Source organism: Notolepis coatsorum, assembly GCF_963971535.1.
Source record: "Notolepis coatsorum genome assembly, chromosome: 8".
In the NCBI taxonomy this organism is placed as follows: domain Eukaryota; kingdom Metazoa; phylum Chordata; class Actinopteri; order Aulopiformes; family Paralepididae; genus Notolepis; species Notolepis coatsorum.
The window spans coordinates 31,968,082-31,985,524 of NC_140172.1; the positions used below are offsets into that span (position 1 = coordinate 31,968,082).

The window sequence follows — 17,443 nt, forward strand, 5'->3', positions numbered from 1 at the left end:
GTATAAAAGTATTCTGTACTTCTGTATGACAACTATTAAAGAAACTTGAAACTTGAAACTTGGTTAGTCTTGTGAGTAGAACTGTATACACAATGGGAGGGGGCGGGGACAGTACCTGGTAGAGTACCGGAAGAGGGATCTTAACTCGCTGAAATCTTGACGGATTTACAAACGGTTTGGTTTATTACATACGTTATTATAATTTTTTTTAATCCTCTTTTTCTCCGCCTGATTTTTTTCTATTTTTCTCCCCATCCCAATTTAGTCGTTATGCCAATTCCCCCCCTCCTCTACCTGGTTGTTGTGCGCATGTTCCTCCTACTGGTCAGTACAAGGGAACCCTGAAGTCCACCACATGCTTCCTCCGACACATATGGAGACAGCCAGTGGCTCTCTTTTCACCTGGCAGCGAGGACTCTCATTGGTGAAGCGTAACGTGTGGGAGGGAGGTCACACTGCCTTCATCAAGTCCTGCCTCCGCTGAGCAAGCTCCCAGACCTGACCTGTAGGCGTCGCTGTCCACAACGCCAGATTACCACCCACGACTTCCCTCCCGCTAACTCAGCCAAACGAGTTAGTATGACGATCGGCCCAAGCCGCAGGCAATGCTGACTCCGGGAGTCGAGACCGCAACTCGCTGAAATCTTGACGGATTTACAAACGGTTTGGTTTATTACATACATTATTAACGTGGCTATGAATAATTATTTTATTTGTATTTAAAATGTCTGTAGTCCATTATGATAACTAGGGTGGCACCACAAGCTAAGCTATACCTCACCATTCTACACTGTACTGTATAGTAGCTGACTGTATAGACTGTACAGAAGTATAGACTGTACACATACTGTATATATGTATATTGAAAATTTTTGTTTTGTTTACACTTGTTTACGTACTTGACTTTCTATTTTATACTTATTATACTATTTTACACTATCTTGTTATTTTATCTAGCACACTCTCAGGAGCAAAACAGAAAGAAGCATTTCATGCAAAAGTATTCTGTATTTCTGTATGACAACTAATAAAGAAACTTGAACTTGAACTACATCTCTGACGTTTTTAACAAACCAAACGGTTGAAAATTGAGCAAGCTATGGTTATTTCAATAGTACATGCACCATAGACATGCATGTTATGAGTGGGCATGCTCCACCCACGCAAGATGACAGCCACGTGGCAATGTTGGTCTCCGTTGGCCAGCAGCGCGGCGGCCTGCACGGGTGAGTCATCTAGTGATATATATCTACGGGTGTTCCTAGGTAGGGTGAATACCGGAGGGGGGGAGGGGAGGTGTTTGACAGGAAGACATAAAAAGGGGAGTATAGGAAGAGGAGAGGGTAGGTGTTAGTCTAGGATGGGGGAAGGGGGGTGTTACTACCACAGTTAGGGTGACGTAAAGTTACCTAAAATGTTATGGTCGTGAGTATTGTGAACATATGACTAAATCCCCTTGAGAAACTATTCCCCTGCCTGGTCATCATCATAATCAAAACCATTTATGGCAGCCAATCTATGGTAGTTCCTGAAAATATTGCATCATCTACACACTGTTACCCTGCTTTACAGTTGTCAGTAGTTAGTACCAGCTAGCTAATCCACAAACAAGTCATTAGACTAGTTTGCTACAATTTAGTTAATTTCAGTGGTTCAAAAACATCCACAGCAACTGTGACAATTAATTTATTACCTGCCCAGGTCAGCCAATGTTAATCTCCCAACCGATGACACTGGTCCCATGAATCTGTTCACATTTAATGTATGACACTAACTTGTCGTCTCCTTTCACCCCCCTCAACATGAGAGTTGGCTGTGCTCAGAGAGGGTGCACTAAGCCACGCCCCCCTCAACATGAGAGTTGGCTGTGCTCAGAGAGGGTGCACTAAGCCACGCCCCCCTCAACATGAGAGTTGGCTGTGCTCAGAGAGGGTGCACTAAGCCACGCCCCCCTCAACATGAGAGTTGGCTGTGCTCAGAGAGGGTGCACTAAGCCACGCCCCCCTCAACATGAGAGTTGGCTGTGCTCAGAGAGGGTGCACTAAGCCACGCCCCCCTCAACATGAGAGTTGGCTGTGCTCAGAGTGGGTGCACTAAGCCACGCCCCCCTCAACATGAGAGTTGGCTGTGCTCAGAGAGGGTGCACTAAGCCACGCCCCCCTCAACATGAGAGTTGGCTGTGCTCAGAGAGGGTGCACTAAGCCACGCCCCCCTCAACATGAGAGTTGGCTGTGCTCAGAGAGGGTGCACTAAGCCACGCCCCCCTCAACATGAGAGTTGGCTGTGATCAGAGAGGGTGCACTAAGCCACGCCCCCCTCAACATGAGAGTTGGCTGTGCTCAGAGAGGGTGCACTAAAACAATCATAACAAATCAAATGACAGATCAGAAGCTGAAGAAATTACATTAACATTCCACAATAAGCTTTTTTGACTACATTAACATCATTGTGTCACTCATGATTTTATCCAAATTCTTTTATTCCACTGTTTCTATCTGGTTTCACTGCCTTTTTTAACTACTGTCTGTTGTTGTTGTCATTTATTTCTGATTTTGTTTTATTGGGTTTTTATATTAAAGGGGAACTATTTTACTATTTCTTTCACTATTTGGGCACTTTTACACAATTCCTGTGAGTTTATGGAACACCTCTGTAATTTTTTATTTTTTTTAATTCATTGTTTTGTATTTCTAATCAAGTCCTCAAAAACAGCATTTTTCTACCTCAAGATCCTAAGCCGTTTTGAGGCTGGGCTCCAACCACAATGGTAAGTTACTGACTCGCCCGAACATTATCATGCAGCGGTGTCTCTCTGACATCACAAATCATCACATTTTCAGATGACTCAGTTTAGTGAGGGTGAATATTGTGAGAGGAGAATTGGAAGAATGCGCCAATATGATAATTAGAGACATAGATCATATTAATATAAGTCCACATAGCTACGAAACAATGCTAAACACTGAAAAAGGCCATTTATAAGATAGTTCCCCTTTAAGCTGTAGTGTAAAGCACCCTGTGCATTCGTGCTGTGAAGGGTGCTATATAAATAAAAGTCATTCATTCATTCATTCATTCATTGTACTGCTTCTTTCTATAAGACACATTTACTCATTGCATTGTCATATCATTGAGCTTGTTTCAAGATTGTCCTTGTTTCAGGATAGTGTAGCTAATTTAAAAATGTTCTCCAAACAAGTAAGATTATCACTCTCTCATTCAACGCCAGTCACGAGAAAAGTCGGGTTAACTCGTCAACCGTTCAGCGCCAATCACGAGAAAACTCGGGTTTTAATCATTATTTCTTTTATTAGCTGTATCCATTCATTTTTCATCCATCCAGCCTGATGTTATCATTGGGTCTGGGCTTGCAAAAGGGCAAATACCGCCGCCTACGCCTTTAGCGTGTAGCGTGTGTAAAAATGAACTGATTAGTCAGTAATGGACTATGAACAATGCCTGTCAAATGAGCCATACTATTGTCTCCATAGCTATACTACAGAACACACGATGGGTCTGCAAACATCGCTAAAGTGGTCAATAGCGCTGGCGTCAGGCGGTACAGACGGGAACAGCTGGTTTAAAACGACTTTCTTGTTTGGTTTCTTGTCCGGCAAATTTTTTACAATACCACAATGTTTTATTTTTTTTACGACGGATTCTTTTTTGCACATAAATAGAACTAAAAGCTGTTGTACCACAAACTATTTGACATCCTCTCATGCTCCGTTTTGACCGTCATATTTGAGCAAGAAGTGTGTTTTTGATACTCGGTTTGTGAAAATCTTCCATTCTACGCACAGAATAAGCTACTGGTGAAAGGGACAGTCGAACGTCCATCTCGCTTTAATACAAGATAAAATCCCTTGCTGTGCTTGCTCTTTTTTGCAGTGTAGGGGGACGGGGGCTTGTGATTCATATTTAAACATGTCCTTTATTACATCTTTAATCATCTTCCTCTTTGCCACCTTAGCAGTTGGGCTTGCAGAGCTATGGAGTTCACACCCCATTGAGTCAGATCACTCAGAGAGGCTTAGACTCTATCTCTCTCTCTCTCTCTCTCTCTCTCTCTCTCTCTCTCTCTCTCTCTCTCTCTCTCTCTCTCTCTCTCTCTCTCTCTCTCTCTCTCTCTCTCTCTCTCTCTCTCTCTCTCTCTCTCTCTCTCTCTCTCTCTCTCTCTCTATATCTCTCTCTCTCTCTCTACCCCTATTCATCTCTTTTATAACATCATCATTTCATCTTTTCATTCTTGTCCATGTGAGGTTGAGGAGAGCTAGTGTGTGTGTGTCTTGGGACTGATGAAGATACTACTGTAGCAGACGTCCATGGAAACCAAACGCGGTAAACTAAAAGAAAACTGCACTGTCAAGAGTAGAGAGAGAGAAAGAGAGAGAGAGAGAGAGAGAGAGAGAGAGAGAGAAGAAGAGGAAGAAGCTTTAAGTGAAAAAAATATATATTCTATTCTAGATGCATTCCTTTGTCCTCAGTAATCCAATTTGACTGCCCAAAATAAGGCCTGCAGGCCACATTTCTTGGCTCCACAGTGTCGTGTTTGCCCCTGTAGCGCGCTCCGTGCCCGCTGTGTCAAGAAGTTCCCACTGATCTCGATTGTAGAGGGGTTTATTTTGTATGCCTGTGTTGCCCGGGCACATAGAACCAAAATACTTGGGGGTTCCATAGGGTTGAAAATACACGACCCATTTAGATTTCTCAAACTATTCCAAACTATTTAGCCAGGACACTGACCCCATCCCTCGAGCTTAGCACCCGACCCAGATAATTGTGATTGATTGTGGATATATACAAACAAGTCCTCAGTGCTAATGGTTTTTGCCAGACCCTTCTCCGACACCGATGCAGAGCTTAACAGAGTGTGAAGAAACGTCTGGGGAACGGCAGACTAAATGTACGGTAAATCCTCCCCCCACTCGTTCAAAACTCACTGTATTCATTACTAAATTAATCTAGACTTAGTTGGAATAACAAAATGTTCCCGGGTTTTAAGCTCATCCAAAAACATGACTTCAGTCGACTTGAAAGCTGTCCTATGTTTGAAGTTATTTTAAGCTTTATGTGACGCAGGGAGAGTAACCGACTATGACAGATATTGGCACCGCTGATCTAATAGAAGATCCAGGCATGTCATTCAGATATCAAGATGACAGGGCTATCAAGCTCATACGCTTTGTTCACGTTTGCTTCTGACAGCATTATTTCTTGTTTAAACTCGGCGTTCCCTCGCTCCCTCTGTTCACTTCAGTGGCAAATTGCTGGAAGCAGATCTGTCGTCGTTCCTTCAGCAGGAGTCGAACACATTGAATTTTGATTTAATAATTATAATACATATTTTTTTACAAACTATTCTATTAAAAAAGTTCAAACCAATAGCGCAGGCATTTTCCAACCTGTAGCGCACCAGGCAAACCCTGAATATAATTTTTTTTAATATTATTAGTGAATATAATTTTTTCCCCGGTTCTAATGTGTCAGTAAACAGAGCACATCTAAGCAACTGTGTTAGCTGTGTTCATTCAGTCTGAACCCCCCCCATTGCAATAGGAAAGAAAACTAATTGACCAAATCAACACATTAGTCATGCAGTGGATGAGTCCATTTCAGCTAAAGGATCAATGTGAAAGTAACCTGTTGTAATATGAACATGTGATTCCTGGCTGAAGTGTCCTTGGGTGCTGGGTTGAATCGCACCATCGTCAGGCACAGCTGTGCAACCAGGATGAGCTGCAACACGGTTTGCACCTTAATCAAAAAGTAGCATGAGGCTTCCAAAAACCTAGCATGGTATTTTCATAATTTTTTGGATGATAGATGTGATGATGGATGATGAAATTACATCACACCACAATACTTTTTTGTAAGGGTTGGTTCTCATAGTGCTGGCTGTCTGCCTGGGCTGCTTATGCTTTGATGTGTACTCCCCCCCCCCCTCCTTCAGATTCAGAGATTCAGATAATTTTATTGTCACAGTTTTTAAAATGTGTGATGCTTTAGAGTGTGTCCGTCAGTAGTCTGTCTGCCTGGTGGACAGACCCCCTCCTAATGTACAGTCTCCTCCCCACCGTATGTATATATTTTCTCGCCACCCACCCACCCCCTCCTAATGTACAGTCTCCTCCCCATCATATGTATATATTTTCTCCCACCCACCCACCCCCTCCTAATGTACAGTCTCCTCCCCATCATATGTATATTTTTCTGTTTGGATCTCTGGGTAACAGTACCTACATTTGCATATCGTATATATGTCACAAATGTAACAGTACTATATACCTGTATGTCATGTATGTCCCTATGCCATAAATGTCATGATGTCATGTATGTTGCGTATGTCATAAATGTCACTATGAATTGAAAATGGTGTAAACAAGACAAACGTCTTTCTCTCGTCTGCATCCCCTTAACCTACTGTAGTGTGGCAGTGAAAGGGTTAACAATTGTGTGTATTGAGCCGTACTGTATTGTACCCATTCTGCAATCTGTTAAATAAAGTTTTCATTCATTCATTCAAGTAGCAGTTCAGTGTTTTTTTGGATGTGGACCTGAGACTGCAGTACCGTCTGCCAGACGGCATGAGCTCAAACAGTTTGTGGTGTGGGTGGCTGGGTTCTTTGAGGATCCTGTGTGCCTTGCTGAATATACTGTGTGTCCATATACTGTCTATACTGTTCCTTATCTCCTCTCTTTACTCTCTCGTTTCCTCTCTATCACTCTCCCTCCTTCTCTCCCTTACACCCACACTCTCCCTTCCTCTCTCTCATCTCTCTTGCTATCTCTCTCTCTCACTCTCTCTCTCTTACTCTCTCTATCCTCTCGCTCTCTCTGTAGATTAATATGCTTAAAAAATGAAGTGGGCTACATCAGGAGAATGACATAAAGCCATGGCCATGGCCATCGCCTCGCCTTTGAACCCAGTCACATCAAAACACACCAGTACTCTTTATCAAGTGACCCACCAAATACAGGCCCCTGACCCAAATTAGGGTACTGACTCATAGTTTAAGAAACCCACGCTTATCCCTCATCATAAGATGTTAGGCACGTAGAGGAACAAGATGTTCCCCCGGTTGGGGAGTAATGGACCACATGTAATTGGTAGAAACAGAACCGCAACGCAGTTCAGTTCAGTATTATGAACTCAGCACAGCCTCCACTCAGACCACACTATCTAAAGGAATGAGTGGGATGTCTTCTGATAAGACACCCCCACACTGTCCACATAAACAGCCCTGACTTCATGGGACTTCTATAGTATTGAGTCTTGAAATATAATTTTCTTAAAACAAGTGAACACATCGGCCAATGGGGTGAGATAACAATTTAACTTGTGAATGATACAAATCCGTTTTCAAGGATTCTCAAGCAGAGTTCTCTTGAAACTGTTATAACAACAGGAGATATTGTTAAGATATTTTTTTTTTCAGATTGATTGGAAGTCAAATTATTTTGAACCCATTGGCAGATTTGTTGCTTATTTTCTGAAAATAATATTGTATAGATTGTAAGATTTAAATGCTTGTTAAGATGGGTCTTCTTTTGCAGTGTGTTGACCATATTCACACGTGGGCATTTTGCTCTTATGTCATGCTCCCCAAGGTAGGAACACAGTGGAACGTAACCCAACCTGAGCATGACATGAGAGCAAAATGGCCACCATGAATATGGTCAATTGTGTTGTTCTCCATGCTGTCTTGGCACATTATCTATTGTTTACACAAATCATAGAGTACATTATGTCCTGGAATTCAAGCTGTAAATATTTGGATTATAAAATCAATGTTTTTCTAAATCCATGCCATCAACAGTAGAAACGGCCGGCTGATATACTCAAATTGTTCTCATGATGCAAATATGTTTGGGTTGGCACAAAGCCGGCACGGCCACCATTAAATATACATATTAACTGTATTAAAAGGCCGATATGTGGTAGACATTTTGGCCACTATTCACCAAAGAAAACTTGATAAAGGTCATGGCTTAGCAGAGGAATAGCCATACCTGTACCCATTATTCCAATCATTGTACAATATACTGTATGGTGAACAAAGGTTCAGATATTTTTTTTTTTTTATGGATCAATAGGGGGCGCCACAAAACACACATTTTCACCCCTTTCTTTTTGGAGTGTGCTCTGCTCCTATACCCCTTCCTATGTGTAAATAAACCATAGCTTATCACACATGACGTGACCTTGAGGTTCTTTACTTGAAGGCTTCATGTGAGCAGTATAAGATTCATGAGGTGTATAGGCCTGCGCTCGATTTGGCCAAAGAGTGAAAAACAACGGCCAATAAGCAAAACGAAAACGCCAGGCTCAATCAGATGAAGTGAGCAGGGCCGGAGTTTTGAAGTTGAACACGTCCAGTAAATCATTCATTTTCGGAGCAGAGCACTTAGAAAAAAAACACCGCTTGGAAGGGAGGGGGACACGATTGCGGTTGAAAGGCACCTTGGAGAACGCAGTGAGAGCCTGCTGTGGGTTGGATGGGTTGGGAGGAAACAGGACCGGACTAACAACGTTGAGGCGTTGCTCCTCAGTGGGGAAAACGCACCACATCTGAAAGATAAACTCAGACAAAGTAAAGATCCAGCAAGTGAAGGAAGGAGGAAATGTTTTTTGGTTGTTTTTGTTGAAATAATTGATATAGAAAAACTAGAGGTACCTCGATATAACACCCGGGCCATTGTCTGCTTTTTTTGGGGGGGGTTACAAAATTCAAATAAAGATAAATAAAGAGTATTCATGTAAGATCTAGAATTCCGGACACATTTAAAATTCGGAGAGTAAGAAGAGCTCATCGAAAACCCGAGAGCGGCCAGAAGATGAAGTCTGTGAAGTGTAAGATACGAGAGGGCGTGAGCTCCATATAAATGGTTTTGAAATCAGTTTGCCTCACAGTGGAATGTGGGAGACAGTCAAAGGCTGGGTAGCTGGAGTCAAGCGGCCTTATTTTCACCATGAAGAGGCTGCAGGAGTCACTCGTGCTGAACCCGGGAGATAACACTAATGAACTGTTCTCGCCCACACAAATCATTACTGTGTCATTCCTGTTGGGGGCCTAATGAGTTATTGAAGCCTTATATTAAGTCTCCACCAGCTCCTAAATCCCAGTCTGCATTTATGCAGGTGTTTAACCGCTACGTCTCTGTTAACATCATGTGGCCCCTCCCACCCCATGTAACCCCTCCCACTCCATTTAACTCTTCCCACCCCATTTAACTCCTCCCACCCAAGTTGACTCCTCCCACCCCATGTGACTCCTGTCAGCCCATTTTACTCCTCCCACCCCATGTGGCCCATCCCACCCCATTCAACTCCTCCCACCCCATTTGACTCCTCCCACCTTATTTGACTCCTCCCAGCCAATTTGACTCATCTCACCCCATTTGACTCCTCCCACCCCATTTGACTCCTCCCACCCCATTTGACTCTTCTCACCCCATTTGGCGAACGAAGAAAAGAAGAGAAAAGCTCATCCCTTAAAAACCCATTGGACAGCCCATGTATTTACAGTTGTGTGAAGTCAATCACCTAAGAGTGTGAATGTGATACTATATTTCACCTGAAAGTGCTCTACTGTACCTCTAGTCTACCGTTTTTAACTATGAATGTCCACAACACTCTAACTTGCCATCTTTAGATGATAAAGTTTGAAAACACTGTTCGTTTGAAAACTTCAAACAAAGTTATATGGTTTTAAGGAAACAATATATTCTGCATATCCTCCAAGCTCTAATTCCACCAGAATTCCACAAGGAATTGAATGTGAACATGTCAACATGTCATTATGCTTATGAGTGTTCAGCCACTGAGTGTTCAGTTCACTTAATTCAACTGGCCGGCATCTTCAATCGCAAACTAGGTTGCTATGGTAAAACTAGACTACTATGGTAAAACTAGACTACTATGGTAAAGCTAGACTAGTGTGGTAAAACTAGACTACTATGGTAAAACTAGACTGATGTGGTAGAACTAGACTACTATTGTAAAACTAGACTGATGTGGTAAAACTAGAGGGTGTGGTAAAACTAGACTGATGTGGTAAAACTAGAGGGTGTGGTAAAACTAGAGGGTGTGGTCAAACTAGAGGGTGTGTTAAAACTAGAGGGTGTGTTAAAACTAGAGGGTGTGGTAAAACTAGAGGGTGTGGTAAAACTAGAGGGTGTGGTCAAACTAGAGGGTGTGGTAAAACTAGAGGGTGTGGTAAAACTAGAGGGTGTGGTAAAACTAGAGGGTGTGTTAAAACTAGAGGGTGTGGTAAAACTAGAGGGTGTGGTAAAACTAGAGGGTGTGGTCAAACTAGAGGGTGTGGTAAAACTAGAGGGTGTGGTAAAACTAGACTGATGTGGTAAAACTAGAGGGTGTGGTAAAACTAGAGGGTGTGGTCAAACTATAGGGTGTGTTAAAACTAGAGGGTGTGGTAAAACTAGAGGGTGTGTTAAAACTAGAGGGTGTGTTAAAACTAGAGGGTGTGGTAAAACTAGAGGGTGTGGTCAAACTAGAGGGTGTGGTAAAACTAGAGGATGTGGTAAAACTAGAAGGTGTGGTAAAACTAGAGGGTGTGGTAAAACTAGAGGGTGTGTTAAAACTAGAGGGTGTGGTAAAACTAGAGGGTGTGTTAAAACTAGAGGGTGTGGTAAAACTAGAGGGTGTGGTAAAACTAGAGGGTGTGTTGAAACTAGAGGGTGTGTTAAAACTAGAGGATGTGGTAAAACTAGAAGGTGTGGTAAAACTAGAGGGTGTGGTAAAACTAGAGGGTGTGTTAAAACTAGAGGGTGTGGTAAAACTAGAGGGTGTGTTAAAACTAGAGGGTGTGGTAAAACTAGAGGGTGTGGTAAAACTAGAGGGTGTGTTGAAACTAGAGGGTGTGTTAAAACTAGAGGGTGTGGTCAAACTAGAGGGTGTGGTAAAACTAGAGGGTGTGTTGAAACTAGAGGGTGTGTTAAAACTAGAGGGTGTGGTCAAACTAGAGGGTGTGGTCAAACTAGACTGGTGTGTTAAAACTAGAGGGTGTGTTAAAACTAGAGGGTGTGTTAAAACTAGAGGGTGTGGTCAAACTAGAGGGTGTGGTCAAACTAGACTGGTGTGTTAAAACTAGAGGGTGTGGTAAAACTAGAGGGTGTGGTAAAACTAGAGGGTGTGGTCAAACTAGAGGGTGTGGTCAAACTAGACTGGTGTGTTAAAACTAGAGGGTGTGGTAAAACTAGAGGGTGTGGTAAAACTAGAGGGTGTGGTCAAACTAGAGGGTGTGGTCAAACTAGACTGGTGTGTTAAAACTAGAGGGTGTGTTAAAACTAGAGGGTGTGGTCAAACTAGAGGGTGTGGTCAAACTAGAGGGTGTGGTCAAACTAGACTGGTGTGTTAAAACCAGGCAGGGCTCCCACTAACTGCTATGACTATGGCCACATGACTTATTTAAATGTATTTAAATAAAAAAAAAAATCTTGCTTCACAGGGAACACATGTCAACACAACCGATTCACACTTATGTATTTAAAAACACAAAAAAACTCTTTTCAAAGCACACATCAAATCATGGGTTTGTAACTACGACAGTGTTTCCTGCGTGCTGTTTTGATTATTTCGGTTCTCAAAGTGGTATTTCCATGACAAAGTTCCTGACAAAGTTCCTTCCACCCCATTGCGTCATGGTCAGCCACTAACAAAGCAAATTAGTTATCTTTTATGATTCTATCTCTGATTGGTCAAGCGTCACCACTGTTGTTTTATCACTTGCATGGTTTATGTTTCTCTGGATAATAAACCTTGGCTCCACAGCACTGTGGCTCTGTGGATCTCTATTAGTGGAGCCATAGTGAAATGTCTGCCAGTATGGAAATGTAGAAAAAGCAGTGCCAACGTTCGGATGGTTCCAGATGGAGGCTTGGGAGAAATGCTTGTGGAAGCTAAATGGTTCTATTTATGTAAACAGACACGAATTGTTCCCAGCCAGGACCTCCCATGGCAGACAGGTATGATTGTGAAGTGTGATTGTGAAACTTGCTTCGTAATACCTACTGTATGAAGAGAGAGAGAGAGAGAGAGAGAGAGAGAGAGAGAGAGAGAGAGAGAGAGAGAGAGAGAGAGAGAGAGATAGAGAGAGAGAGAGAGAGAGAGAGAAGCTCATCTCTGTTCCCCACACACAAACCACAGGCGTCACAAGGGGAGATGAGTACCACACTTACGAAAAAGTATCATAGTATTTCCAAAAGAATATCATGATATTTATATTGTTTTTTTCCCCCACTACAATGGTGAAACATTACTATCGGTATCATGGTTTAGACTGGATTATACCATTGTATTATCTAAGTACAAAAGTGGTACCATGGTGATACCTGTTACTATAGTGGTACCAATTATTTATACAATGGCCGGTAGGTAAAACTGAAATGACCATCATACTACCATGAAACCTTTCCATAAGGGCAGTATATGGACTCACATGGTAGCCAGGAAGCTATACAACCCAATGTTCTGCCAAAGCTTAAACATTGCCAAAGCTTTCCGGTGCAAACTTTTTGAAGAGCACTTCACTGCAAATTATCTGCCTGCACCTGCACTGAAAAAAGTATTCTGCTTCATACCGTATGTTTAAACCTCCTCTTCAAAAAGGTCAAGTCTTCTCCTGGCTCCATCTTACCTGGCTTTAATTGCTGCTAGAGCGTATTACTGGGTTCAGTGAAAGGGAAAGTAATGAGACGGACGGATGTGATTACATGCTTGTTTGGCTCTTTAGAACTCAGATGGACGAATTAATGCCTATAGGACAAAATATAGCATGGACTTAACAGACTTCAGATGTACTTATCGAGTTTTCAGAAACTACAAACAGTGCAATGTCGTGCTTTCAGAAGAGGTATAGGGTGTGTGGAACATAAGAGGATAATATGAGACTTACTTTAGGGTGAACTGCTCCACCGTCGAGTTGGGCATCAGGTAGAGGAAGATGTGGAGGGTCTCTCCTGGCTTCAGGGGCTTCTCGGGCAGCCGGAGGAACATGTTCTTGTCCAGCTGTTTCTCAACCAGCAGCTGCTCCTGGCTGGCCTGGTACAGGCTGATGCTACCGATGCGCAGGAGGGGGTGCTGTGACGTCGACTCTCCCCTGGCACCCCCTCCGCCCCTCTGGCCTGAGCTCTCGCCGCACTCCCCTCCCACATTGGGGTCATGGAGGGTGTAGTAAAGCTCAGCCTGGAGGGTCTCACTGGTGAGCCCGTCCAGGAGCCCGTCGCCGGAGCCTTTCCTTCGGCCTAGCGGGGCCATGTTGGCGTTGAACCAGACGGGAGGCAGCTCCAGCTGAGCCAGACACTGGGCCATGTTACCTTTCATCCTGCAGGAGGTCTTGATCTCCCGGACGTCTCGAAAGGCATGGAGCCGAACACAAGGCAGCTTGTCCTGAACCTTGAAGTCGTCCCAGTCACGGCCAGCGATGTAGAACAACACCTGGATGATGGGATTGTTGGAGAACACCCGCGTCTGGACGATGAAGGCCCGCACCTTCCAGTTGACGGTTAGCCGGCCAGGGATGTCCAGTGGACTGGCTGGCTGTAGCAACTCCTTGGACAGGGCCTGGTCCTGGGCGAAAGGCCCAAAGCTGATGTTGATGGCTGGCAGGTCCTTGGTCTGGAAGACCACAAAGCTCTCCGAGCGTTGCAGAGGGTGTCCAGTACTGGGAGTGCTGCTGCTACCGCTGTTGCTGCTCTTACCGCTGCTGCCCCCTGCATGCCCTGTGGTCTGAGTCTCTCGCAGGAAGAAGGCCAGCTGAGCATTGGACAGCTTGAAGTTGGCAGGAAGGTAGACATTTGGCAGTGTGGGAGTGGCCGTCACCACCGAAGAGCCAACAAGGGTGTCTGAACTGGTTGGGGTGATTTTACCAGCAAATGCTGTGGAGACAAAAGGGAAAAGAGTAAAAAGAAAAAGGTTAAAGCTTTAACTGCCATTTCTTTCTTTTTTGTAGCTTTTTGTAGCTAGTAACAAAAAGGTTAGAGGAAAAATACATACTTTTCAAACACACAACACCTATATACAGACTATAACAGATTAAGAAACATATTATAACATATTCACTTGTCAATGCAGTTGCGTTTTTTTTTAGGAGCTACTTAAAATGATCAATCTGATACATTGGAAGAACACAGAAGAACTCTCTGGAAAGCAGTTCCAGAATCCAGGGCCCAGCGACTGCCAGGGCACAGTCACTTCTTTATTTTTTTTTAGCAGATTCAACCTATAGAAACCGCCTAGAAATCAGCGTTTGAGAACAGAAATCTCAAGGAATAAAGACATAAAGAAAAAAAGACAGAGGGATGAATGACAGGAGGGCGGGGGAGGGGGGTAAGGAGAGTGATAGACAAACAGGAAGAGACAGATGGGAGGAAGTCAGAGGTCAGCACCGCTCAGCCGCAGAAGGGGTTAAAAGTTAGAAGGTCAACGGTCTCTGAGCCGCTGATAACAGGCCAATATATGTCAAGTGGCTCACAGGCAGGCAGGCCGGCCGGGCCAACGAAACGTGTTGTACACATTAACACGTTGCCTAGCAACTGATCTTTATTCCGGACGCCCCAGCAAATTGAACGACTTGCAGTCTCATGGTAAATCACCTCGTCCTCCTGCTCAATAACGCGCCGGCTCACACAGGCGGGGATTGATCTAGCGTTTCTGAGAAGCACACAAAGTACATTAAAAATCTATAACGCTTGACACAGGCACAAAAATCCCACGGAGGACACAGAGAGCTCAACGTAATCTTCGAGAGCGAATTGGAAGAAGGAAACAACTCATGACAACAGCCAGAATAGGTAGTATACTATATGATGTTATATGAAGATAGCAACTAGGAAAAGGGTAAAAACATAGCATCAGGTGTTAGAGTCCAATCTATTCAGAATGAGAAACAACACGAATGGGACATACTTATCAAAATCAGCCAGAACTGAGCGCAGAGAGGCCGTTGTCTCCCCCCACAGCTGAGCACATCACAGATAAACAGTCCCATGTTCCAAACGGTTCTATCATTGAAGTTGTATCCTTTAAAAAAAAAATATAATAATAAATCCCACAAAGCAGAAAACGCTTTTTGAAGCACCATCAAAATTGATGGCCTCTTAAAAAAAAAATTAAGTTGCGTTCCTCTTCAGTGAAACTCCTCCAAAATGTTTTCTTCTTTCCTTAAAACCTATTAATTCATGCGCAGCACACAAAAAAAGAAAAGACAAAATAAACAGCCCAGCGGTACAAACTGATCAGTTCACTTGCTCTCTCTCTCTCTCTCTCTCTCTCTCTCTCTCTCTCTCTCTCTCTCTCTCTCTCTCTCTCTCTCTCTCTCTCTCTCTCTCTCTCTCTCTCTCTCTCTCTCTCTCTCTCTCTCACACACACACAGACACATACACGCGCACGGCGCACACATACACACGCACACAGCAGCAGCAGCAGCAGCAGCAGCAGTTGTGTCTCCACAGATTCCAGCGAAAGCTTCTTGAACTTGTTCCTCTAAATCCGTCCGGTCCGGGTCCTGGTCTTGTGTGCAGCAGCCCCCCACACAGAATCTCTGTCTCCGCTCGGCTTCCAGGAGAGACGACAGATAGACAGACACGGCCTCCCACCCCCTAACCACCCCCCTCACCTCCCACCTCCCACCCGGAGCCCGAGCCGGGGGGGTGTATGGGTGTATACTGTGGACAAAGACTATGACGCTGCACCATCTTGCCACACCTAGCCTCTCTAGTCTATAATCACCATTTTAGTTCCCAGTCTGAGCTGAGGCACACAAGCCTCGGAGGACCTCACACACACACACAGACACACACACACAGACACACACACACACACACTCAAACACACAGACACAGGCAGAAAAAAAGAAATAAGGCTCTCCAGCTCGACTCATCCTCTCCCTCTGGACGTGTTCAGGCAAACTCGTAGCGTGTGTGTGTGTGTGTGTGTGTGTGTGTGTGTGTGTGTGTGTGTGTGTGTGTGTGTGTGTGTGTGTGTGTGTGTGTGTGTATGCGCGTGTGTGTGTGTGTGCACGTGTGTGTGTGTGTGTGCACGTGTGTGTGTGTGTGTGCACGTGTGTGTTTGTGGAGGTGGGATGGGGGATGGATGTATTGCTTGAATGCCTCCAGGCAAAGAGAGAGAGGGAGAGAGAGGGAGAGAGAGAGGGAGGGAGGGATGGAGGGAGAGGGAGGGAGAGAGGGGGAGGGAGGGAGGGGTACGGGGGGAAGAGGATTAGGTAAAGATTATTGATGAATTAGCCTAGCTCTCCCTCTCTCCTCCTCCTCCCCGTCTGTCTCTGAGAACCCCATGAGAACCGGGAGGGGATGTTGGGAAAAGGGGGAGGGGGAACTTGACTACCCCCCCTTCTTCCAGTCACAAGTGGCTGGAATTCCAATAATAAAAGAGGGAGGAATCCGTGGATATCTCTGTGTGTGTGTGGGCCCTGTAAAATGAATGAATGGCACGTGGTAGTGGGGGCAACAAAAGACTAAGTAAGAAGCCCCTGGAAACCTTACATACAACTAAACAGGTTCATTTCAGCCGCGGGAGAGAATGATTGTAATAGAAGGAACTGTTGTGTTTCCTCAAAGCACCGTTAATAATAACTTATGAGGTTTTAGTTTATGTTTATGGTCCATTTCCTTAAATCACTATCAATGATCCGTGGAGCTTTTTCTCAGAATTTTCTTAGGGCAATCCTAAAACTCTGTAGATTTAGAACGGAACTCCATGGAATTCCGTAGCCACTGTTACGTCATCGTTAGAGTGTTCAGTTCTCAAAAGTTCTTCTACCTCGCGCCTGTGATTCAGAGCGAACACGCAGCGTTAGAGCCAGCTAACCGTCTTTTAACCATTCCTTACGATGTCTTTAATATGGCTCAACCCCCCCCTCACCCCCACCCCTCCCACCCAAATCCAAACACAAACCTCTTAAATGGTATTTTTCCATAAGCTCATTCCCGGAGCATGTGAGCGTGCTTTTTAAAAGACCCAATGCCTATTAAGGGGAGAGCGAGGGAGTTTAGGGCCAAGAGGACCGAATCGAAACTAGAACGTGGTCGGGTGGCTAAACCTCCGCGGGGCTCGGTAATGAAGTATCCCTCAAAGGAGCCTGACATCATACGGTAGTCTACGTTACCCGATAACATAAGCTGCCCAAGCGTCTCTTCATTCCTCTCTAAACATGCGTGATACACGCATCCAATTACAATTGTGGAGATCTCCAACCCCCCCCCCACCCTGAACTCAGCCCGGAGGGTAGACGGTCCAGATGAGAGGGGAGATGTTGGTTATGGCTCCCGATTAATCAGTACTGTCCTTCTCTGACTCTCTCTCTCTCTCTCTCTCTCTCTCTCTCTCTCTCTCTCTCTCTCTCTCTCTCTCTCTCTCTCTCTCTCTCTCTCTCTCTCTCTCTCTCTCTCTCTCTCTCTCTCT

At 44.4% G+C, this 17,443-nt stretch overlaps 1 protein-coding gene across 1 annotated transcript in view; it reads right to left on the bottom strand.

Moving 5' to 3' along the window:
• Nucleotides 1-15,282, bottom strand: part of tmem132e (transmembrane protein 132E) — a 295,863-nt gene extending 280,581 nt beyond the window's left edge. Inside the window, exons 1-2 of the mRNA XM_084319694.1 lie at nt 14,930-15,282; nt 12,918-13,899 (exon numbers count right to left, since the gene is read on the bottom strand). Of these exons, the coding sequence (XP_084175820.1) occupies nt 12,918-13,899; nt 14,930-15,104 (1,157 nt within the window). The 5' untranslated portion in view covers nt 15,105-15,282. The remainder of the gene's footprint in view (nt 1-12,917; nt 13,900-14,929) is intronic.
• Nucleotides 15,283-17,443: the final 2,161 nt, after the last annotated feature.